Source organism: Xylocopa sonorina, chromosome 7 (genome assembly GCF_050948175.1).
Source record: "Xylocopa sonorina isolate GNS202 chromosome 7, iyXylSono1_principal, whole genome shotgun sequence".
In the NCBI taxonomy this organism is placed as follows: domain Eukaryota; kingdom Metazoa; phylum Arthropoda; class Insecta; order Hymenoptera; family Apidae; genus Xylocopa; species Xylocopa sonorina.
Window position 1 is genome coordinate 4,709,868 of NC_135199.1, and position 26,339 is coordinate 4,736,206.

General features: G+C 48.8%; 1 protein-coding gene across 3 annotated transcripts in view; it reads right to left on the reverse strand.

Moving 5' to 3' along the window:
* Positions 1 to 21,320, reverse strand: part of LOC143425440 (protein trachealess-like) — a 122,527-nt gene extending 101,207 nt beyond the window's left edge. For all 3 annotated transcript variants that reach the window (XM_076898217.1, XM_076898216.1, XM_076898215.1), the window contains exon 1: positions 20,946 to 21,320. In XM_076898217.1, the coding sequence (XP_076754332.1) occupies positions 20,946 to 21,262 (317 nt within the window). In that variant the 5' untranslated portion in view covers positions 21,263 to 21,320. The remainder of the gene's footprint in view (positions 1 to 20,945) is intronic.
* Between the last annotated feature and the right edge of the window lie 5,019 nt (positions 21,321 to 26,339).

Below are 26,339 nucleotides of genomic sequence, written 5' to 3' on the forward strand. Positions count from 1 at the left end.
CGGGAGACGTGTTACTTTTGTTGCCTAGGACAAACGATTGTAATCTAAAGAACATATGCACTGGTTATGCTAATCAAACATAGCAAATAAAAAAAAAACCCGTGCTTTTACAAAGCGACGAAGAAACGCGTAAAAATTACACGTTTATGCATCCGCTCTGGTAATGCATACCAAGCCAGACCACAAGAAATAAAACAATTTACCAGCGAAACACAGTCACAGTTATTCCAACACCGTACACTAAGATTCAGCTGCTGAAAAACCATTGAAAACCTACTGACTTGGCATATTCCATCGTTGAACCTTCGAAACGATATACCTACTATTTCTTCCACTCTTTTTTCGCAAACTTCATACTTCTCGCAATCTTGCCACCGTACACACACACATCCGTTTCAATTTGTCTCTCGTAATCATCGTCGACCAACTTCGTTCGCCATTAAGTTCGCCAGTAGCGCACCCCTCGCTCCAAAAATCGCGCGCGATCGCCTCGCGATCCCATTCGATTCTCGCGGTTCCTCTTGCAAAACGTTTGTCCGCGATGCGTCCATTAACGGTCTTCTTATCCGGTCGGAGAATTTTTATGGTCACCGTTATAGGCACGAGGGGCAGGCTCGCGACGCGTCGAAAGGGGCACGAGGAGATCGTCGGCACCGCGGCTTAAAGACACGACGCACCGCGTAATCGTGTTTCGTTCGTCGGGGCCCCCGATAAAAACGGGCACGATACGAATCGACGCCGATCACCCGTGGGCTACGAGGCCCCTGCCGACGTCCCACATTATATCATGTAATTTTTATCGGATCTCGAGTACGATCTCTCGGTACTCGCCGCGGCGGAAATTATGCATAAAACGGATCATCGTTCGCCCGGACAGTTCGTATCGGTGTTCGAAACGGGCCTTTCTCTCGAAAAAAAAGAAAAAAATAACCATCGAGCCCCTGAAATTGCTAATTTTTCGCCTACCCTGTTACATCGGGGACATCGCGGACGGGGGGGAGAACTGGAGGCGCGTCTCAAAAAGGAAGAGGAAGGGAACCGGGAGGGCAGCCATCGAGATGATCGTTTAATAAAATAGCTGACAAAATGTTTTAGCGTCACGAGGTGCGTACAGGCTCGTTTCGACGCGTGATTCAGTGTCTTTCGACGCGCGTTTCGATGCAAAGTGGCGGCAGGTCGCATCGTCCGCGTTCCCGTTTCCCGATCGTAACCGCGTGCTTGTATCGGAATTAACTGCTGCCGGTGGCTCGCGAGAAGATTTCAATGTAGCAGACTGCGAGGGGCACACCATTCTACCCAGACGACACTGTAATCCCCAGTTTTTGATGTTTTAAAGCTGATGTTCGCTGTGTGTTATTAGGGGCGATAATCGTTGTCGTATTTTAGAACCGTTCGATACGACGTACGGGACCGTGATGTTCGTCTCGTTGCATCTCTGCAAGCTCAAGTGTGAAATTATGCTCTTCTTCGTTCGTTCCCCCGCTCTTTCTCGGAGAAAGCGAACGAAACGAGCGATACAAACGATCCCTCGCACTGGACGATAAATTACTAAATAGTAAACGCAATGAACTAACAACCATACATAGGTACGCGACAAATACGGGTCAGATCGATACCATATCCCAACTTAATCGAAGTGTAACGAGAAAAACCCTCGAGCAAAACTCTGCCTATTTAGGCAGGCATAAAATACGTCCAAATAAAAAGCGCATAGCTCATATTCCCTCATATACACCGCGCCCCTGGGCTCAACAAATTTCCAACGGCATTAAGGTGAACCCCCGCAGACGGTCGGACGAAAAACCGCGCACAATTACGGGGCGAGCCGAAAACGCTGTGCACGGCTGGCAAGAACGCGGCAGCGGGAGCAGGAGACCCGTATTCGGCGGGGTGTTCTGGCAGGGTTTCAAAAAAAATAAAAAATAAAAATGAAAAGAATCGTCGCGACCGCGTACGGTACTCGGGTGTATACCGTACGGGCGGTGTACCGAGCGACGGTGTATCGGCGACCAACCGGTGGCCCCGCCGGATCCAATGAATAATACAGCCCGCGGCGCAATTAGCCTCGCCGTTTTCAATTTAATCGGCGAATTATCAACCCTTCAGGGAACGGGCGACTGGCACGGCGCAAGAAACGATCGGCGCGGCGCAACCACCGCGCTGGCTGAAACCGATCGACGACGGGTGCGCGCAGCGGGTAGCGAGACTCGCAAAGAACCGTACCGTGCGCTCCGGTTCCGTCGATCCGTCGATGCGATCCTCTCGATCGTCGTTTGTGTACTCCGTGGGTATGGTCGAAGGAGATCGAGGTGGATGGAGAGGGGATGACGTCGATCGATCGTTGCAATTTTATTAAATAAATCTACTAGTTTGCTTTGACTGAGAGGCGTTACGTGTCTAGCACTGCATTCGTTATATGTATATAGAAAAATTTTGTTATTGTAAATTTTCAGCTCGAGAAATTGAAATTTCCAATATACAATAGGGGACCTTTTTCATAAAGGATGGATAAGGCGATTTGTGAAACAACGTACGAGCTGAATAGAGAATCGTAAAGATCGAATTAAATGCTACGAGAGAGCAAGAAAAGTAAATTGAATGAAGCTGGGTAAAAAAAGAGGAGAAAAAATAGAGATCGATTGCAGTCGTTCGATTATCAGTCTCGAGACGAGTTCTTCCACGCTACGATTCACTGGCTTACTGCGAATAGACGAATGAAAAAACGTTCCATTACGCGAGGATCGTCGATAAATCGACGGGTGAATCGAAGGATCCGAGGAAGAGGCAAGTTTCGCGATGAAAAAGAAAGGACCAACGAGGAGCGGTAGTTCGTCTCTCGATGAGCGCAGGAGCGATTTATAAACGGTGCATGAACTCTTGAAACGATTAGTATTCATTGAACGCGATATTTACCATACCGCTGTTGTTAATCAACGTTAAGTACAATAGGTATTCTGATTGCTTAATGACTTCATACGTGAATACTACTGACCCACTGGCTGCGCTGGTAGCGGAAGACGGGCGACGAGATTCGCGTTTACGAAACGGCTCGTTCGATACTTTGGGCAAAAGCCGCGGAGCCGTTCGGTTAAATAAGGAAATGTCATTTTTCAGCGGAGAATTGCCAAGTGGATGTGCCGAGAGAGCCCTTGTTCAACTCGGTCACAGTCATCCTTTCAATTGGCGCTGCTTGTTTAAAATTGTTCGCGATTAAGTCGCGCTCACACGGAAACCTACGGCGTGTTCAGAGCGTGCACGACGGATCCACGATGAATCAGCTGACGATAACCAGCCAGATCTAACAAACACGCCCAGGTTTCTATGATTCAATTTGCTATTTTATTCACCGTCCAAAGAACATTATTAACTCCAAGTATAACATAGTTTAATTACGCACCGGTGAATCGCGAACTGTGCATACCCGACCTCTTATTTGGCGATATTAACCCTCGTTAATGATACGAGAACCGTGATTGCTATGCAGAAATCGCATTTTTTCCATTCGAATGGAGCAAATCGAACGCTGCAAATAATCTACAAGCGCTAGCGCACAATTTGCGATGGTCTGATGAAAAAAATGTTAACGAAACGAGAAACGCTCTCTCACGTAGACACAGGCTCCCTCTCTCTTATTCTAATTCACCAGACGAGATGGTATAGGTGCGAGAGAGGACACGAGAACGGAGTGTTAAATGCGTTCTCGGGACAGTTTAATCAGAAGTTCAGTCTAATCAGAGGTTCGCGCTCCCGCCCAAAAGGCGCGTTTACACGGACCAGCACGTACACGGCCGTACACGACGTTAATCGCGGCGGTATGTGGCTCTCGGCGAACACCGCCGCCCACGCAGTCACTTGACCTCCCTACGCCCCCGTATCTCTCAGTTAACCTTATCAACTCGATTCAACTCGACCTAACCGGTGTCGGGCCGATGCTGCTCCAAGGCAGACGCGCCGCTTACCTACATTCACGTTCCGCCGTTTCGCCACGGGGCCCCGTAATACGTATCTCTCTTGGTTCACGCGGTCTGAATAAATATGGAACCGGCATCGATCGAGGGGTGCAACGCGAGGAGGAACCGCAGCCGGGTTCGCCCGCGAGGCTGCCACCGATTGCTACTTGCTGATTTAAGTATCGCCAGTTGGAAATTATTGTTTACTTATCCGAGGAGATTGCCGTCGAATGGGATAGCTTAATGTCGGAGCAATGCTCTTATAAATTTCGAAGCGATCACGAGACAGCTGGAATCGAATAGTTTGCTCCTGTAATCGTTCGATTATAATCGATTACGTCGTTTAATTTTAAATTAATGTGAAATAACTTGGTTCGAGAGTTGACATTTTTTAATGTCTCGAGAGCAGTGGAGAAGTAAAATTGTATGGGGAGAGGGATGGGGTATCAGGTTGGAATCGAGTTTTAACGAAGAAATCCTCGCGCCCTTGTTTGTACCGTCACGTGAAATATCGCGACAACTCCTGCTGGGAAGCGTGCTCTCGGATTTGTATGCGTTCGAGGCGACGTCGAACGGTGCCCCGACTGTCTCATTATTATCTCGTTTCGCGCGAGTAATTCATTTTTATGTATGTCGAAGTTCTGTTCGGTGATTCACGAGCGTCTCACGCGGTGCACCCGAGCACACTTGAAATTCTCGGCTCGTCAAATCGTTCCCGTTCTACCGGCACGACTAACTAAATCTCTCGATCGGGCCGGGAGAAAAACTTGTCAAATAAATTTGTCGATCGTTTGCTCTTGATTTGCCCTCTTATCTTTTTCTACCCTCCCTTTCCTTTTTTTTCAAGAAATGTCCCCCTCGTAACACGTAACGCGAAGAACGAAAGTGATACGATTTTCATTTAAAAATCGTTATTCCAGCTTTTTAATGTTATCTTAATCAGTAGTTTTGATTTTTTATCTCTATACCTGTTAATCCATTACACTCGAGGGAGAGAAGCCATTTAAAGTTTGTCTTCAAGCTCGAGGGCTGCTCAATGGAGATGATGCAAATAATTTACAATTCGTAACAGAATATCATAACAATTTTATTCATTCTGCTAGCAGATCACGTAATCACGTGTTATTTCAATAATAACGTTATTACTCCTTTTTTCGAGCGCAAAGGGTCGATCGATTACTAAAGATTAAATAGTTTTGTTACTCATTGTATGTACGTACATGTTATAATAAAAGTTTAACTGGTTACCTGATAGGAATTCTTACTGTTCACATCGTACAACGAGAGACTACTTTGTATGTTATTAACGATTTATCTTAATTAAGTAATCACGATCGTCGTAATCACTACTCGATCTCGAGTTTATCTAAATTATTCATCTTTGCCGTATTATTACTGGTTGATTCGTTGCTCGAGATGTCGTGCATATATCCTTTAATCGCTTATCTTAAAATTCTCGACCTCTATAAAAGCTTATCAACGAAGGATCTAATCGTACATATGTATGGTATCGATTTGTCAAATGGAATCGTGAAACGAACACGCGTACACGACACAAAGTGAAGGAAAAAATATCATCGTGGATATAACATTCGAAATGATTTTATCAACGTTAAATGTTACGCAATCAACGCTCAATTACGTCTTACAAAGAGTAAAAGTAGTCTTACCCTATAAATCGAAGGTTACTCGATCATCGTGGTGGATGTCGACTGGAAACTCGGCAGAGTTCACGTCCACCACTCGAAAGGGAGAAAGGAAACTTCGAAAGCGTACCACAAACACGATCATGCTTGCGATTCATATCACTTACGCGTTAAACAGATTCGACAAGCGTGTACAGACGGCTGAGCACTCGCGAGAAAATTAATGGCTAACCGCGTCATACGGCGACCGAGGGAACACTGCCCGTACCAAAACTGCGCGCTTTTGACCTGCTACCGATCGACGATCCGAAGTTAAAACAATGTTAAGCTTCCGAATGTACACGGAGATATCCGATTGGTTTCCGATCAGCCCGTTCGAATATTTATTGAACGAGAATAGTTATTTTATCAGATATCCTCGTAACATATTAATATATATTGAGAATCGAATACGAGGTACTACTATTAGCACTTCCTTCCGATTTCAAGCAATATAAAATCTTGATAATGTTAAATTAAAAAATAAATTCAACGTCGAGGACTCCTCAATGGAAACAATTATCAATTTATAACATAAAATCACAAGCTTCGTTTATTCTATTAGCAAATTGTAAATGCTATGCAAACGATAATGTTACTTTTTCGCATCCTGCTCCAATATTCCAATATCAATTCTCTAATACGACGTACGCAAGTAGAAATAAAATTCCATCGATCCCAGAAAGGACAAAAACCGTGGAGTAGCCCCGAAGGATCGTAAGGGGCCGAAGGACGAGGCGCGAGGATGCGGTAGGTGGCAAACCGCGAGGGGTGGGTGGCGGAGATCCCGGCCTGTGTATCAATCTAATAGTAATGAGCAGTGATGCCGTGCGGAAGACTTTGAAATATACATTATGCGGGGGATTATGTTTATGCATGCGGGAAAGGCGGCGAGAGCATTTTTCTTTTGATATGCCTCTCTCGCGGGCTCCCGCGCGTACAGCGTCTCCGCGCGCGGCGGCTATGAGATTTGAATAAAAGTATCTGGCCGAGTCACTCCGCCGGGGAGCGATTCGCCAGCTGCTTTTTACAACTGCGCGTTCTCATTAAATATGTATAGATTCGCGCCCCGAGCGTGTTCCCACCCCTCGGATTCGGCCGTCTCCCAGCCCAACGGCCACCCCCTTTCGTCCCTCGCCGTTTCGTCCCCCACGCGCGTCGAGGCATCGATAATAGAACCGCGCGAACGATTACGAAAAACATATGTTTTAAAGATTGCACGCCGCGGGACAGATATATCGTGGCCCGCTATCATCTTTTTTTTTTCGACGCGGCCCAGTCGCGATTTAGAGCTGGCGCGACGCTGCGGTAGATCCGCTGGAACCAGCCAGCGAGAGGGGGTGAGTTTCTTTTTCTCAGCGAGAGTTACCGTTCTGTCAGAGTTCCAAGGAGTTCTGGTGATGTTTGATGGTTGAAGTATCGATAATGCATACGCGAGAGATAAAGACGAGCGGAAAGCATCCTTTGTCCCACCGGGCAATTTGCTCATAACGCTCATAAACTGTAACAGCCATTATAAATGGTTACCCTGAATTCAGTAATTGCCTCTCTGCGCCGAAAAGGCGAAGAAAAAAGGAACGACGAACGACGGGAGGAGAAGGAAGAAGGAGAAGGCAACGAGGAGCACAATGAAATTCACAGGTTCCATGGTACGCGTAATAATCCCACCGATGGCGCAGTCTGGATCCGCGAATAATCACGAAAAATGTACCGTATGATTTAACTTTTTAACGCGGACCGCCTACCCTACCCCCCTGACATTTCCAGGTCGATTAACTTCGGCTCGCTACCAGTCAGTCAGTCAATCATTAGGTAATGAGGCCGTGTTTGGAGGCCTGAGTGACTGGACGTCGACCAGGTCCGGTATAAACGTATCGGGACCCGCATAGAATAGGGCTGGCCGATCTTATCGTCACGGTTTCATGTAATGCTAATGGACCGGTGGTAGCCCAATATGTACTTTAAACGAAAAGGTTAATATGATAGCGAGATAATGCGCGGACATTAAGGAGCCGGACGAGCAACGGCGGACAAATTATGAAGAGAGCCGACTCGGCGAAACGAGGCCTCGTTTGCGGCTGGTGGCTCGCGAAGGCGAGCGCAAAAGAAAACGGGACGCGTAGCAAATTGTCATCGGTGGGCTCCTCGAACGGGATCGTTCGTTTCCTTCTCGAGGCCTCATCGAATCGTTTGTTCCCGCTGGATTTAATTGCTTGTTACAAATTTTTCTGCGATTATCAGGGTGGGGAACAATTTATTGCGTCGGATGTTAATCCGTTACCGAGTTCGTTCAGCGACTACGGTTTTCCAATTCCGCATCTGAGAAACGGGGAGGTATCGAGAAGCAGATGTCGCGTGTTGGCGAGCAGAGTACGAGTTCGATTCTTTATTAAGACGAAACGTCGCAGGCGGTTCCGTTTCTCCTAGGAACAAATGGGCCGCGAGTTATCACCCCGTGAGCGCGACCCTTCCATTTAAAAAATGTAAATTTGTTAATGCAACGCCGGTGGGAGAGCGTGAAAATTCGCTCGGCGACCCTGCCATTTCTCCGGGTTGCTCCGCAGCCACCCTATTACCTGAGACTATTATCCAATACAAAAAATCAAATAAAGTATGCTAAGTTACGCTTCGAAGACTTTAGGGAGTCAGCGAGAACCGTCGAGGGGTTGCGGAAACATTTTTTTTTCTTCTTCTTCACGCCCTCCTCCACCCCTACGAGCGCGCCCAACTACGTCTGGCAACACCCATCGGCCACTTACACACTTCCTTCGCCGCTTCCCATTAACTTTCAACAGGGTGTAAGAATTAAACGAGTCTTAAAGCTCGGTCGCGATTTATAGGCGACCGAACGAGAAATTACCCCCGCGATCGTCCGGATCTGACAATATTTTCTTTCACGTTTATTCTCTCCCCGTGACATTTTTTTTTCTTTTTACTTAAATATAATTGATTGTCGAGTGAAAAAGAACGAACTTTGCAGTATCGCCAAGTTATTTATAGAATATCATTTTTTCTTTTTGAACGAGGCTTGCAGGAGGAGAGTAATAATGGGTTTTACTGTTAAACAGATAAATATAGAGGTGCGTTTGGTGGTCGGAAAAGGCAGAGGAGCACCACCGATTATATCAGGAAAATCACCGTCCTCTCGAGCGCAAAGCGTTCATAACTCGTGATCCTCAAAGCTATTCTCATGTAACGTAAATGGATCGAACTTTCTACTAACGACCGGCTACGCACCGCAATATCGAGCCGCGATTTTCTATCGTTAGTTGCATAAGCTGTAATAAGGTTGACGTAATGAGACCAGAAAAAGGGTATTGGTCCAAACGCCGCGAAGCACAACGCGAAAGTTTGATAAAAACCAACGTTTCACGCTTCGATAAGTTTCGTTGCTCATAGCTGGCGCGTATCATTCGACGTACTTTTACGCGTAAAAAGGCGAGAAAAAAATCGCGAGAATTCTACGGTTAAGCGACGTTGTCATAACCCAGCTACGATGTTTGCTCTCGAGAAGTGGGTTGATAGATATATCGATCGTGGACAAACGTAGATCTCCCGTTATTAAATAATCTTCGAAATGTTCGAGCTATCGAAAGGATTTACGCGAGCAATTCCACGGATCGATTTCTATTTAACGCGAATTACAACGCGGCGGATCGAGTGAACGTGGAACCGTTTCGAACAGCAGAGACAGTGGCTTTACATCGCCATTAAAATACACGCTTGTCCATCGCGGCACGTACACGGGTCCACTTTTACTGCTTTTCCAGCGAATAACGACAAATATGGTACTTTGTGGCTCAAACTTAATACCCGGTCGTTTGCGAAATACGCGCCGGCGTTATTGCATTCCACGATGTCGGACCTTGACTTCGGCCAGGATATAGTTCTCGATGTACGTGAAATATCGAGTGCCACGGCTACGATCGCCAGTCAACACCGCTGGCATTCCATCGGAGAATTTAGTGGCCATTGCGATAAAAAAGAAAAACGAAAAAAGTAAAAAAAGCTCTATTCGGTTACACGTTCGTTTTCTTGTCCGCGTTACACATAACCAGCCGTGGAATACCAGTAGCCTCGACTCAAACGGTCCAGTTTCTTCAGAGTTTTTCGAGGCACACTTTAAAGGTTTCCGCGAATTAAACGAGAATAAAATGTAAAGCGAGCGCGTAAACGTAGAACGCGTAATTTGTAAGGAATGAAAAGTGATTTTATTATCGATTAATTTTGCAGAAAAAATTAACTGTAAATATTCTACTCCATACCGCGATCGATGTATACAGATTATTGCGAGGGAACAATTTTCCCTTAAGAGGAATTCCTGAAACGGCAGACTGAACTCTAAACCGCACGCGGCCTTGATAGCCGAGTGCATCGAAATAAAACGTAGCAAAGTAGCGTGCAACCCGTAGGGCTCCCTTTTTCTCAATGGGCGTTTTTCAAACTAATTAAAGCGGATATTAAATCACTTCTGCGGCACACACCCTTCGGTTTCACTGACGTACGACCCATTAATTAACGTTTCCGATGCTGCAGAATATTACTCGCCTCCGTACCCCGGCCAAGATTCTCGAGATATTTCTCTGATTGGATGCCAGGTAGCCAAAAATTGACAAAAAACCCCGCAAACTACGTACCACCTTCCAGCAACACTCGCAGCGGACTTGATTTATAATTAACACGGTAATCACGTCGCAAAAGAGAAGAACACATGAAACTGGCTAACAACAACCCTCGCGATGCTGATCTCCCAAAAACGATACGCGCGAACGTTTCTTCAAGTCTGGATAAAAACAAGAAAATCTCCACCGATTTAGCTCGCATCACAGCTCGCGCACGATTTCCTCCCGCGGGCGTTTTTCACCGTGGCGGTCTCGGAAATTCGGGAAAAAGGAAGCGAAGGGGTGGGCGCGGGGTCGGTGAGCACGATCCGACAAAGGACGGAGAGGATCCCTCGGGAGGCACGGCACGAGTGGGTCAGTGACGTCGGGCACGGGGCAGCGTGCATATCGAGGGAGAAACGGGGGCCTGCAGGGCTCTCCTCGAACGATCCTGACTCGAGGGGGAGCCGGGGCCCGCGCGAGGGACCGAGATCGGGTCGACGGTGGCGGGCGTGCGAGCGCGAGGACCGAGCGGGCCGCGGGCGAGTTGTATAATATGAACGCGGCCGGGCCGCGGCGCAGTTTCGGCAGGCTATAATCAATTCTGATTGCAGTCCGGGATCGCAGCGCGATCCACCGGCCCGATAGCTGAGAAAAAAGTTCGCGCTTCCAACTACCGGGCTGCCCGGCACCACGGCTGGGCCCAAGAAGCGCGGTGGGACCGAGGGGAACGAACCACCGGGGTGAGCCGAATTTTGGGGTGGAGAGTGCTGTACAGCGATGGGAACACTGGACGAGGAGAGGCGTACAAATTTGTTTTCGCGGTACACGGATCCGAGGATGCGTTTCGTGAAATAGATTAGCCCTGGGAATATATCTTATCTCGATGCTTTTACCGTCGTCCTTGGTTCTTTTTTTTTTTTATATTTTCAGAGTTAATCGATTTCAGATAGCTCCTGGATACAACTGGCGAACCGGACGCGACGATACGCGCCGGTTGTGATCGCGAGACACCTGTTGTACGATATCAGGCTAACCGCGAGTGGGTGATAGCGTATCGCCCTAAAAATGCGAGATTAAGAACGGGGACGGTACGTACGGTGGCGTAATTAACGTCGATTAGAGGAAAACCGTTGTAACGGAGTGTCGCAACGTGGCGCCGGCTTAGACGCGGATGGTTGTATATATTGCGCGCAATACCGAGAGGTTAAGGAGTAATGGGTACGCGCAGCATTTCATTCAGCGTTTCGTCCTTTTTTTCAGCCGATTTAATTCAATAATGGAGGTTGGACGGACAAAAATTCGAAATGAAATATTGCCTTTGGAGCCGCGCGTTGGTCCTTAATGGGCGAGGGGGTAACAGTTTATTGGCGGCGAGGTCACGAGTGGCAGGTCACTACCGGGGATCAGTATGCATCCGATGCCGGCCTCACGCGTTCTATTACACCGTGTCGTTAAGACTGATACCTTCCGAGACGTCTACACTTTTCTTTGGGAATGTGTCGCATTATTATTCAACGCGCTCGCCGTGTATCACGCGCCAGGCGTGTGTGATGGATTCTTATTGGGTACACCTGGTGCACGGAGTCTCATTAATATTGACACGGCAAAAGCAACAACGATTTTCGATGTGCTGCAAACGTGTCGGTACAAGCCTAATTAGATGGTAGTTAAACAGCGTCGCGGCAGCTCGGAGAGTAAGACGAGAGAGGGTTGGAAAAAGAAAGCTGTGTGCCATCCAAAAACAGGAACAACTCTGAACAGCGTTATCCTAATTCCGACTAAGTAAGCAACAGTAGTTAAATACCATGTCCAAGTAGCAAGAAACTCCCGTTCCTCGGGAAAAAAAAGAAAAAAAGAAACAACTGAAACGACTGATCGGTAACGCTACGAATCCTCGACGCGATCACCGACTCGAGACCTTCCTACAAAAGAAAACCGTGACCAATAAAACCGATACACGCGAAACTCCAGGCAAGAAAAACAGCCTCCCACCGGAAGATGAAAAGATTTTCCCCTAACAAGAGGGTGTGCACCGCCGGGTTCGCCAATGCACAAACTTCGCAACGGGCCGTTCTCCACGCGTATTCCAATCTCCGAAGCGGAGATCGGGCCCCTCGAAGCAGACGGAAAGGAACGGTGAGCGAGGGGGAGAGAGAGAGAGAAGGAGAGAGAGGGACAGAAGATGGGGCAGCATCGACTGGATAAAAACGCAACCGAGTTATTTTATTTATCGGTTGGTCAGCAGCCAGCCTGGCTACGCCTTCGGAGTCTCGCGAAGCTATCGTTCGGCTGGTCGGAGGGAAAGAGACGAGCGAGGAGAAGTCGGTCCAGACCAGGCCAGGCCAAGCCAAGCCAGGTTGGCAGAGTATCTCGCGGTTCTTCGGTTCTCCTCTCCGGCGGCGTCGAATCGTTCGAGGAACGACGGAAGAATGCATCCATCGGTTGTGCATCGGTGCAACAACGGCGCGAGACGCGGGGTGTTTCTTACGAGACGCAACCCTTTTTTCCTGTCCCCCCCATACCAACGCCCCAACAGTCTCCGCCAACTCCTTCGCCCTTCCGTCACGTTTGCGCGGCGTTCGCTGCCGTTCGAAGAGGAGCCCCGGGACTCTTTTTCTCTTTCTCTGCACGGCGTGTCGCGCGAGCGTCCGGCCCCATTAGCAGTCGGACGAGCCATCATTCAATAACGCTCTCAATGCCTGTGCGACCGTGTGTCTCTCCCGCGTGCACGGTGTACGTGCGCGGCCGACGCGCGTGTCGTCGTGCCCGCTGATAATCGTGCGCCAGTTTCGCTCGATCGATCCCCCGTTCGCGTTTTTCGCGCGAGCTTTCCTTTCTATTAATAAATCCCACCTTGGGCGCGAAACGCGCCAGCCGAACCGCCGCGACTCGGGAGGATCGAGGCGAGCTGCGAAGCGAGAGGGTTCGTTATCGCTGCTTCGCGAGAGTGTTAATAAATAACGGTTCAGTTTCTTCCGCGACGAGAGACAGAGAGAGAGAGATAACAGTTGAATGGCGCGGATGATATTGAACGCGGCTATATCTCCGGTCCGTCCATCAATTTCCAGACGAACCCATCGTCGAGCGAAACCATCTGTGCGCGCGAAAGAGCCGCGATCCGAGGACGGCCGGACTCGAGGCGCGCGATGCAACAACGCGGCACGGCGATCGACGCCCGGAATTACGTGCGTCTGGTTACGATTTACGTCTCGCGTATCTTAATTTCCAGCCGGCCGATCGGCTCGGAATCCGCGTCGCTCGATTACACGCACGAGCAGAGATATCGCTCCGTAATGGGATCGGTCGGCGATGGTACGCGCGAAACGATTCCCACTGCGTTGTAATTACCGATCGATCGGCGCGCTGATATCGGGGATCGGAAACGGCGCCGATTGAAAAACCGCTCGTGTTTTATCGACGTTCCCGTGTGTCACCGCGAGGTAAAATCTCGCCGCGGGGATTATTATACTTGCAGAAGGCGAGCGGAGCAATTAATTTCCTCCTGGAACAAAGCGACGATGGTTTTGCGGTCGTTCGCTCTTATTGCGGATTCGATATTGCGCGTGCTACTACCGTGATTTATAATACTGATTAAATCCCAAGCATTTATCATTTTGCCACTGTCGGCACGTGTGTAACCGGTTCTCGCTCGTGTACGCTTTTCGACAAATTTCGTGAAAACAACCACCGCCGATCTCGCCGAACAACAACGTGGCAATTAAGCGAGTCGCGAAGCGGACCGTTCCCCGCTGCTTCGTTTATTATTCGCGCCCTCCCACGGCCCTGGAATACGTAACGAGCGTACGATACTTTTGTTACGCGGATATTCTTCGTCGAGGAGTCAATAATCGCGTTGAAGATGGCGAGCGACAGTCCTGGTTGCTCAATCGGGTTTACTCGAAACGTCGCGGCTACCATTGCGACCGCTGCCCGGGGTTTCGACATCCTGCCACGCTTCTGTGTAACATCATCATCGATAAGATCAAAGAAACCCGGTCTACTCGAGTTTTCAGTGGAAAGTAGCCTGTCAAGTCGGTCAGTAGCGCTACACGTCTTCGCGACAATGAGGTGTCGGACGTGTGTAACTTCGAAGGTATCCTTAATGCCTGGCGAACGAGGAAAAAGACCGATTCCGCTCGATCTTCATTATCTGAAGACACGCGTGAATATCATTGAATCGTACCATCGAGGTCAACCGATCTACGACGAATTGTTTCAAGTATTTATTTTCGATGCGTCACGATGAATCTATAATTTGCTTGTTGGATTCCGAGCTAGATAGAGTCGAAGGAATCAGGTGTAACACGTATTAAGAGACTTTCAGAGGTTTTATTTTGGCACAGGTTCCGCACGCTACTAGTGATTATGGTAATCTAAAAGCTATGTAGGAAATTACTTGGTATATTTGTATGATTGGGTAAGCTGAAATACAGTGGTTAGAGGACAGAACGAGCAAGTGGATACAGGAAGCCAGAAGAGTTGGAATTTGGTAGACGAGTCTATATGACAGATGAGTCTCGTTGCCTGGCAGTGAATGGCTTAAGGAGTTTCTATTGCGTTGTCAATGTTATCAGAGAGTTGGTCACGCGACACGTAACCTTTAACGTAAACGAAAAATGGGACGAACTTCTCGACGCGTACTCTCGTAATGGCCGCAACAATTCCCGCGCCGCGTGATATTCCCACAAACTGTAACAGGTCTGGAAGGGCTCGGTGTCTACATTAGGATATTACAATTAACTTTAATGAACTTCGTCATACGTTGACCCACTTAGATCTCACCAGCGGCTACAAGTAAAACGATGATTAACGATCTCGAGTGGAGATACAAGAATACCACTTCTGATACTTAATCGCTCCGTTTCTCGCTGACAACCTGCGGAATAACCCCAACTTCACATGAACCGTCGGTACAAGGTAGTGTCTGTCGTGCTAATTTCACCCGACTTGGTCACTTTCTGTTGAGATGTAACCACGCACGACGTTATTTAGACGCAGGTGTACCAGACGCATTCCTCAGCGAGGCGTTTAAAAGCGAGGAAATTAAAAAATTCGAACGTTCGACGATTCAATCATTGAGATGTAAGAAATATCGAATGGCAGAGTGAGTGAGAGGTCAAAGAGGGCCATATGGATTTCCTCACCGCATCGCCCCTCCCTGCAGCTCTGTCTAAACATTTGGATGAGCCTTGGCGTTAGGGGTATCCTCGAGATTGATACGAACGACCTAAGAAGGCATTATTGCACGAACCCTTAAATCGATCACAAGTCGAATAAAGTACTCCAGCACGTCTACATATCGTTTAACCATCGATTCCACGATAATCATTTTTACAATTCCTTACAAATCCCTTTCGCGACTTGTTCACAGAAATGTCCCAGCTTGAGAACGTCCCACCGTCTTAAATCTGAAACGCGCAACTGGTAAAGTATCGAAACGAATCCGACTCGCACAGTTATCGTTCGAGCGGAATTTCGAAGCGGTCGGATGGTACGGGGCAGGTTGTGTTTCAAACATCCGCGCGCGTACACGCAAGCGAGACACGATAAATCCAATTAGGACGAGCCGGGGCAGGCAACGATTATCGGAACTGTTTAATCTAATGCAAATACCGGACGATTGCATCTGTCAATAGAGGTTCGAGGCCGTCCTCGGTACGCGGCGGAGCGTCGAGCACGCTGACAGAAGTACTCGAGGTACGACACGGCAACAAGTGGTGCTCGACGCGCCGCTGGGTCAACACGCTCGTCCGGCCGTACTCTCGTTCTCGTGCGTCCAAGACGGGCCTAGACTTCTGTGACATTATACTTCGAGCACCACTCCGATTCTGTCCGTCAAACATCGCCGGGGAGCACACTACGGGAAAGGCAAATGTTGCCCGAGTTCCCTGAACACGGTCTACCTCGAACCACCGGAGATAGACGTGTCTCAGCGATCGCTAAACCACGGAGATCCGTCGACTGTTCCCTCCGCGCCACATTTCGAACCGAACATCCCGCGTACGAGGATGAATTTCGTTCCAATATCTCGACGTAGCTCGGATACGCGAATCGTTTCGTTCCCCCTTACGATCCTCATTGAAATCATCGCAACGCTGCACGTCTCGCGAGTGTTCTCCAGGCGATATCATTGTTATGCGCGTGGAACGGTCGAATCGAACTGTCGCTACGCGGAAGCGCAGACAGTTCCAAATGACAGCGGCTGTCCCAACGGAACCGTTCGAGGTGAAATAAATTCGACGGACGACGATCCGTATCGAGGTAGCGTATCGATCGATTAAACGACGCGATTGTATCGCCGGTGAAAAGAAAGGAGGGACGAGAGCGTTGTTGGCGAGAGAGCGTAGAAAAGAACGCCGGTGAACGGAGAGAGCTCGTTATTCCGAGCGTCTGTAGCTGCCGGATAATTGATAGCGGAATGCTAATAACCCGGACGAGCCTCGGATTATAATAAGTTTCTTGCGCGCCTGTTTTCTTGCAGGGCCTCCGCTGTTCTCGCTAACGCTGTCACAGCCGATCACCTCTGTCAGCTCGGCGCACCGATGCTAATTAATCGACCAAGCGGAGTATAACAAATGAAGGGTTGCTTTTTCGTTACACCCCCTACGAGCAGCGAGAAACGGGATCGCACGAGGCGTTTAAAACGGTAATTCGTCCTCCGCCGTCGAGAGAACAGAAGAATTCACTTCGATCTAATATTTCGAAAGATATTGCCAAAACCTTACGATTCGACGAGCGAGTATTTTCAAGTGACGTCAGCTTTCGAGTTGCTTCGTTGAAATTTCTACTCCATCGAGAGAGAGCGTGACATCACGGCGCTCGAGCGTTCGTGCGATTTCAGAAAAGAAATCCTGGCAACCGGTATTACTTAGTCATTCAATTCGTACGTTCATGAACGCGATAACGAACGCGGTGCTAATCGCGAGGGAACTTTTTAACCGCATAATGGAGAGATTTGTACAGACAGAGACGAGTCGAGAGAAAGACGAGGGAAGCGCGAGCAGTTAACTTTCCACCGATTGAACGTTGCAGGGTGGATTTTTGGAGCGACGTTACAGGTTAATTAGAATCTCATCCACGATTTCACTAGACATTAACAATCTTCGTCATAAACAGAAATCATCTGAATTTCTAATTGAACCTAATAGCCACGCAGCTGGAAACTACCGCCAGTACAACAACTGCCGATTCGCGTCGCTGCGAAATCACCCCTGGTTCCTCCACTTCGACGGAGGAACCTCGCGACTCCACCCTGCGATTGTCCGATTGCTCGCGGGTCGCCGTAAATCACGCGCGGGTTCCTCGATTCCGAGAAAAGGAGGAGGAACTGGGAAAGGGACGATTAAAAAGGTAAATGAAAAGCCGGGGAGGAGGGAAAGGGCGAGAGGATGCTGCAGAGGAACGATTAATCGCGAGGGCATTGAATACCGCCGAGGCCTGTTCGCCGTGCCGCGTATCCTATTCGACTGGCGGGAAAGGGATTTACGGCGGCGAACGGAACGCGCGAAAATCCGTAAAAAATGTTAATACAATTTGCTAGGAGATTAAGCCGCGGCGAGTGTATAATTACACGGGAACGGGGCCCGTACGCTTCCTGTACAGGGCCCCGGCAGGGATTAACGTATCGCCGTGCGCTGCGTTATGGAGTGTGAATAATTACGGTACACGAGTGGAACCGATGAACGAGCGGGCGCGAGGGGCGTTGGGGGATGCGCGACGATTAACAAAGAAGAACCGCGGCGGAGAACTTTTCGAGAGGATGCCACCGCGGAAAGCAGCGCGGCGAAGGGGAAGCGTCCGCGGCAGAGTTCGTATCGAGGCGGTGGCGGCTATCTCGATTAGATCTCGCGTCGGATCCATCGATCCACCTGTCAATTACACGGAATCGTATATCGGGACCGCGTAAATTACGTGGAACACGCGTCCCACGCGAAATGATATTGTACGTACGACGTCGCCATGCGCGTTCGTGTATGCGTGCTTGTAACGTAACGGAGCAAGAGAGAGAGAGAGAGAGAGAGAGAGAGAGGAGGGTGGTGTAGAGAGCAAGTGCAAGGGAAAAATGTAATTGGTCGAGCTGACGGAGGAGAATCGGCAATACTCGATATCGTTCGCGTGCTTCGCTCCTAGGGCAATCTAGAAAATTGATAACGGACCGAAGTGCCGGCGGTCGGAACGCCCTATTACGGGGCGGGAAAATTGAAACCCGCGTTCCGCTGCTGGACGTTGGCTCGTAGCGTCGACTCTTCCCTTTGGTTGATTCTTGCCGCGCCGAGATTGTTCGTCCCGGAAGATTTGCGGACATTACAGGAGATTAATCGTTCGGATAGCTGAGAATGTTTGAATTCTTCCTCTAAAGGGTTGTAGACGGTGATGCTTTCGCACTGATGCGTCCAATAAAGAATATTCGAGTGAAAGAAACACTCGAGCCGAAAGTACACGAGGAAATCCTCCGCTGCCCCATATCCTCGCTCCAATTCACACGGAGCTCGCTCGTCCTCCGCTAAAGTTGTCATAACTAATTGAATCCTCGGACGGACGCCACGCGAGCAACGATAAACGCTTCACGGCCGATAGAATCGGTTAGCACGAGGATAAACTTGTCCTGCCGGGGTTTATTAACGCGCGCGCGGCTCGGGGAAAGAAGAAATCGGCTCTACAAATATTACGCCGGGACACGCGTACGCGGCGGCGAACTGGTTTCGCCGCGAGCGGTCGCGTTATCAGCGAACCAGTTGTGCCTACGCCAGTCGAAGCCGCGACTGGTCCTCGAAACATTTCAAAACAGCGCACGCGGCTTCGCGAACGTTTCCGCTTTCATGAAAAATCCGGTCGCCACGTGTCGTCGAAACGTCCTCGAGCGAGTAGGGGGTGGGTTCTGGCGAAGGAAAGTACTTTTTTATGTAGATTCGTTGTTAATCTTGTAGAAGATGGTTTATTAAGGGATCGAGGGTGGATAGTGTATTTCCAAGGTGGTTTGCAGGTAGCAGAGAGTCTTTCGAGAGACTCCATGTTGAACTGAAGAAAATTTAGTCTCTGGTTCTACTGTTTTATTCTATTGCAGCAGACATTGGGTGCGTTCTACCTCTAGAAAGTGTACCACCCCCAATATTGTTTAAAAAACACCTCTTCTGCCATTTATTTTCCTTGATACCACATGTTTCATCATCCAAATAAGTCCACCCTTCGCGATTTAAGCGTTCTCTAATCAGTGTGCAACGCCTAATGCGCGAGAAGAATGAATAAAGCGCATCCAACGGAACGTAGAAGAAAGGAGAAGAGATGAAAGAGCAAAAGGAAGAAAGGAACGCGAAAGGTTCGATGGAAACGCGACGTTTCCGTCATTTTTGCCAGCAGGCTCCTACGTATAGTACGCGTTCCTCCGCCGCGCGCCAAATTACATTAAAGCCCTCTACGTGTCGGGCATACTCGGTGGGTAGACGCGGGATTCGTTTAGCGCAACCGCGAAATAAAACCGGCAGACAGAGGGACTGTGTTCCCCGTGTTTCGCGTAATTTACGCGCGAACAAGCGACATATTATTCCGCGTAATCATCCCCGGAACCGTACGAAAAGTTTGCGGTCGTGTTTCATTAAACCGTCACCGACGCGAGGAGTCGCGAGGGTGAAGGCGCGTGCGAAGGGCGAGGGGTGAAAACGACGGGGCACGCATCGAACTACATAACCAGCTATTGGTCATTTAATTATTGTATCCTGGCCTCATAAATTATTCAGCTGGCTGACGTTTGCCGATCTTCGAGGATTATTTATCGCGCGGACGTGAAGGGGGTAACAAACGCGTCTAATTATTCCCGCGGACGTTTCCGCGCGATTTACGATCGTCAGAGGCTCGACGATCGCGGCGAGTTTCTTCGAGTTTCGAGCTACAACTAGTCATTTTCGGCTCCTACGAATCTTCTGTGGCGTGCGTTACAATGTTTAGATAATCTACGTGTCGACGATCGACTGTGGTGAAAAAGATTAGGTAAATCACAAAGTCGAATGTAGGAAATAGCGGACGCTTATCAGGGAGACGTCAACGAACTCGATCGGTCGTCTACTAGAGACCAGAGGGACGGTCGGATATTTAAGCAAGCTGTTTGCTCGAAATGGGCAAACATGGGAGTACCTATTCGTTTAGCAAAGAAATATTTACAAGGTAAATTTCGAGGAGTGACACTGCCCACCCCGTGTACTCGAACGTGCATCGAGTCCGATACGGAAACAAGGAAATCGATTGAAGAATCGCTCGATAAGCGAGGAACATACGGAAATAAATATGTACATTACAATACAACCTCGAAGATGTGTACTAGAAGATTTGAACTAGGTCAGGGTACCATTCAGATCAAAGTCTGAATCGAATAAGAAAATAACGCGTTGCCCCTCAATGAAATATTAGACATACTCAACGAACGAATTACATAGTACATTGTGTCGTTCAATGAACACGTACATCCACGCAACTGCTTTTAAGAAACATCTACAAAAAAATGTAGTATTCCTCCAACAAATATAGAATCTACAAATGCCATTCAGTCAATTCTCTCCACGAAATCTTCAACAGCCCCCTACACGAGTGAACTGCTTCGAAACGCAGCCAGAAGTAGCCAAGCAGTCTCAACAACAGATACCAAAACAACCCCCTAAAAGAAAGGACGAAACGCGATAAAGGAGACGCGTCGTAGCAGTCGATGATAGACTAACCTGTAGTAAGGGAATCCCTGGTGAACGTGAAGGTCCATGGGCATAGCCGGGTGCGTGGGCCCGTGGTGCGCCGGGGCGGGTGTGTACTCACCAGCCGCGGACAGGGGTGGCTGCATCATGCTCGCCGCGGCGGCCGCGTGGTGCCCGGCGAGCATCGCGCCCCAATGGAAACCCGGTGCACCGGGCATCGCCGACGGATGTTCCAGTTCGAGGCCGCGGTGGCTCGTGGACGGTAACGCGGCGCTTCCGGCCGATCCACCGGCGATACCACCGGCTCCACCAGCACCGCTCCCGGCGACACCGCCGCCGCGGTGCATTAGCCAGCCCTCCACCACGAACGTCAATCTTGTCCGTGCTGCGAAACACCGTGGTCACACCGTGTACGTTACTAAAAAGGTCGAACGACGTTAACGTTGCGATCGCGTCCAAGTTACGCGTCGTGCTTGACTCGCGATCCGATTCACACAGAACACCACTCTACTTCATATACGAAATTCGAGGGAGCGCACTTTCGCGCCTCTAAGCGCGCGGAACCTTCCCACCTCCCTGGGAACGATTACTCAGAATCCTCCTGCGGCTCTCCTCCTCGGGCGGGCCGGTTGTTCCTGTTTACCCGCGCTCGACACAGCAAACCCACAAGAATAACCAATACCCGTAACGCGCGACGATAATCACTTGACACACCGTCGACGACACATGATCTCGGTCCCATGCGCGACGCGAGCCGGCGGCCTCTCCGCGAGCCTGCCACCGGCCCCGGAACACGGCTCACCGGACACTCTCGCGAATCCACCAGCCGAGGTGGAACCGGTTAAGTCGCGTACGGTCGTTCGGCGCGCGGCTCGACCCGGGTGCGACGCTCGACGTCGTCGTCGTCGCCGCCGCGGTCCTCGACGGATGGTCACGGTTACGCGGGGGAGACAGGTGTTCCCGTGGGTTCCTCTCGCGAGCCGCTGCAGCTGGACGGACCCGGAGAGTGGCGCAGCCTTTAGCTCGGCCATGAATGACGCGCGGTACCTCGAGCTACTTCGCGGAGGCGGGGCCTGCCCGCGACCACGTGACACCTACCGCCTCCACCGCCTCCCCCTGCATCCCACGGGCACCGTACACACCGGACGGCCCTCCTCCTTTCCTGGCGAAGCGACCCGCGTTACCCTCCCTACCGAGGCTACCACGATCCACGCTCTCCGCGCCAGCTGCCTCCACCAGCCACCTCCGTGTACCCACCGCCACCACCAGACGTCGATACCACCGTCGCCGCCACCGCCTCCGCTGCTGCTGCTGCAGAAGCTTGCAACCTGGACACCGTCCTCGATTCGGCTGCCAAAGTATACGTATGTTACTCGAAGGACAGTGGATGGTGGTTTTGATGGCTGGTTTTTACTGCTGAACGCGTTAGTGGTGAAGGTCGATGAGTATGATTCTCTTTTTAGGGGTGCAAAATGTTATCTAGGTCGATTTTATGGTATTGCATATCGTTCGTGGAATATTGACGTATACTAGTAATTCTTTGGAAGAATTTTCGACGGGTATGGACGAGTATGGATTTTGGAGAACGTTTTTGAAACTAATAGGGGTGTCTGCAAGTATAGGATTGTTGGTACTTCGATGGCTATTGATGGAACGTATTCTGTATGAAACGGCAGGTACATAACGAGGCTGATAAAAAGCAGGCATAAACGAGGTGAAACTTCTTATGGATATTCGTCCTTTCACTCGACGCGTACAGTGTTTTATCGCATTCCTGCGGTAATGATCTATCAGCGGGTTTATACATTTCCCGCTGTTGTTGTGTTCATTATCAAATTATCCTCAATACTGTCTAACCCTATGAAATGCTTATGCACTGTTTTGCTGCGAGTTTTACGATACTCGCGAGTATACTTCGAGAGTCGCCAATTTCTTTCCGTTCCACCGTGATTCGAAATTAATGACCAGAGTTTCTCGCGTGTCGGCCGCGTGGAAAATGATATCGAGAACAATTCGATCGAGATGGATAAACTGAAACGAAAAGAGGATGCATCGGGGTGGGAACGCGCGAAACGCGACTAAACCCGCGAGGTACCGCCTCCGATCACGAGGCGCGGGACGAGAGAGCACGTCGACACCCCCGCGAATCGACCGAACCGTAGACGCAAGCTCGTTCTGACGTAACACTTGTTGAGCCGATTCACCACCCCCGCGGCTGTCCCTCGGTGGACGTTTCGTAAACGACTCGTGGATGTGCGAAGGAATTTCTGTTATCAGCCACTGGACCGGTTCGCAGGATAACTTTCGTGCTCGCCTACGATGCTCGTCTTTCCGAGCCTTCGCGTAGGGGATGATCAAACGCGCTTAAAGAATTTCAAGTACCAAATCGATAGAGTTGGTAACTTCGACCCTTACGATTGTTATCGTTAAGTTTTGTTCACTTTTGAGACGAAAGACGCGTTCTTCAAATAATAAACTCGAGTGTTTTAGGAGAATATATAGAACGCTTTTGGAAAATGGAAACAGCGAGGTACTGTTTCAAGGAAATAATGAAAAACGTAACTTGTTTCGATACCTGGTGAAGAATGCAGAGAAGATGAAGGATCGTCCAGTACTCGTCGCAGTCTAACGTCCCTGCAACACAGATCCCCAGCTGGGTAAAATAAATATTGCAGCGCGCACAGACGGAGCTGTTGGGGACAATACGTGAAATATGTGAGGCGGAGCACGTTCTCATAATCCTATCCTACTACCCCAAAACTGTCAGGAATATATCGTTTCTTCGACAGCCTTGACAATTCGTTTGATCCTTGACAGACGCGAGTGGAATCGATAAATTGAACAAAGGAAAAACCAGACAAGTACCCAAATTTCATGCACCATTTTCCAAAGACCAAACGCAACAGAACACTCTCATCCTCTGGTGGTCTTTCGTTTATCGCGGACGACGCTCGTCAGCCCCGAATTATTACTTCTAATCAGAGATTCGGGTACGCGAATGGGGTGTATAAAAACGGCAAGGTTAAACAGCAGAGAGGGTTAAAATCGCGAGCACCCCGTTTGTAACCGTGCCGCTACAATAAAAAATTTAATCAAAATGCCCTCTTGGTAATTTACAGCTCGACCAGGCCCAACCCTTTCGCTGGTCGAGGGTGGAAGGAAGCGAGGCACTCGGGGGAGGAGGAGGAGGTTCCACGTGGCGATGGAGAGAAAAAGAACAACCCCGTAGGAAGTCGTGGAGTAGCTGCGACACAGGCCATTTGCTCGCTCGGGGCTCGTCCCCGTAAAAAATAATACTTCTTGTCTTCGCTCATTTGCCGCTGTTAAGCCCGCGGGCAGCTCTCGCTTCGACCCACCCGCCGCCACCTCGTAAATTACAAATTAGAACCCGTCGACGTGCCGTCTTGAACGCTCGAGCAGGGGTGGGCCAGTTCCTCGTGTGTCGCGGCGAGAGAACCGACGCGTTCAAGGGAATTATCTCAATCGCTCCTTTCGAGGAATATCATGGTTATTCTTCATTTTACCTTAATCTTGCGGTAAGAGCCGTGCAATTGTACAAGAACGTGAATTACGAATCGCGATTTATGAATTGTTAAGTTGTTCCTTCTGAGCGAACGAGAATTTATTTGACCCAGCCTATGGTTCGTCGCGCGTTATTATTCGATGCTTTAGTATCGTCTCTAGGCCAACGCGATAAGCCAATGAAAAAAACGAATCTATCTTTATCCTAATCTAATCTAATACTGAAACGATACTCGCCAAAGTCGCGACTATGGACAAACTTTACTATTTACCAGTAAACGAGAAAGTCTCGGTACAAAATCAAATTTATTACAAAACCGAGCGATTCATTAGAACACTAATTTTCTAAGCTGTAAAAAAATTATTCTATTGTTCCAAAAGAGGGAACAAAGCAACGCAGACGAGTTTTTTTATAAAATAACATGGTTCGCCACGGATTTGGTGCTTTAAAAGTCGATAGATTCGTAGCAATAAGGATCGAATAATCGAACGCGTTCCTAATCTCGTCTCGAAATTGCAACACGTCACACGTCGCGCGATTAAAGGGTATATCTATGCGCGTCCGATTAAAGACCGCCGCGGTAATAATTTATTTACAGCTCCGACTTACGATATCCTGGAACCATTAAAGTAGAATTCTCGGAGAAAAGTTGCGCGAGGGGTGCGAGCGAGCGCGAGCGCGCGCCCTCCTCTCCAAGAGCTCTCGCCTACCTGGTGGGTACAGGTGTGAGTCGTAATAACATAGCGGCCGCGCCCTTTAACCTCTAATATCCCTATCCTCGTACAGACTTCACTAACGCCGCCGACAATCGGCCCCAGGTACACCGCAATCATCCTCTGCCTCTCTGTATCAATCGCCAGCGGATCATTATTGCGGATACACTTAGCATCGCGCTTTCCCCGCCGTCACTTTTGGCACCGCGCACGTTCTCGAGCGCGTCCTCCTCGCCGAGGTTCGAGGAATGCTCGCTTCTTTCGCTGCGATTCTAGTCTCGCTTTCCTATTTTCCACCCTCGATTCTGTTCTTTCAACAATTTCATTCGTTTGAAAGACGTTCGGTTAAGTAATTCTGCGGGTGTTTTTGTCGATATTGGTGCCATTTGTAAATTTTAACAAACTTTAAATCTCGCCTATCGTACCTTTTCGTAGTTTCTTATTTATCTATAGATTGTTTAATATTGTAATTGTGAATATATGGAGTCTGATTTTATTTGTCTCAAGCACGTTTAGTGAAATAATTTTGCGGGTATTTCTATCAATATTGGTCCCATTTGTAAATTTTGGCAAACCTTAAATCTAGTCCGTCGTCACCTTTTCGTAATCTCTTATTTATCTACAAATCGTATACATTTTTTAATTGTACAATATCGTGATTGTGGATATATGGAGTTCAATTTCATTTGGATTCCTAATGATCGAGTGAATGAAGGAAGAGTGTGTAGATCAGCGGAATGGTGAATGTCTCTCGAATGAAAGTAGACGCGGCGTTCGTCCAAAACTGTAATTTATTTCTCCACAGTGCCAAAATACACTAGATTACTCCATAATCGTAGAAAATATTATCGGTATTGTTCGGATATAAGTATACATGTTAGACGCAATGACGTGAGAACGATGAATATTGAATGGCATGAGAATTTGTTGAAAATGGGGAGGGCGTATCATGTGGATGGCAAAATCGCACAAGTCTGAGCAAATAAAATAAACGGTACGTGTACGTAGTGAAAGAAATAAGAGACGGTAAGAACGCCGCTTAAAAACACGTTCAACGTAAACGAAATCATTCATATACTTCTGCGAAACTAAAAATTCGATAAGATTATCCGATGAATTTTTCAAATCGACAAAAATACTAATAATTGAAGTATAAAAAAAACAAATACTACCAGTTGAACGAACGTG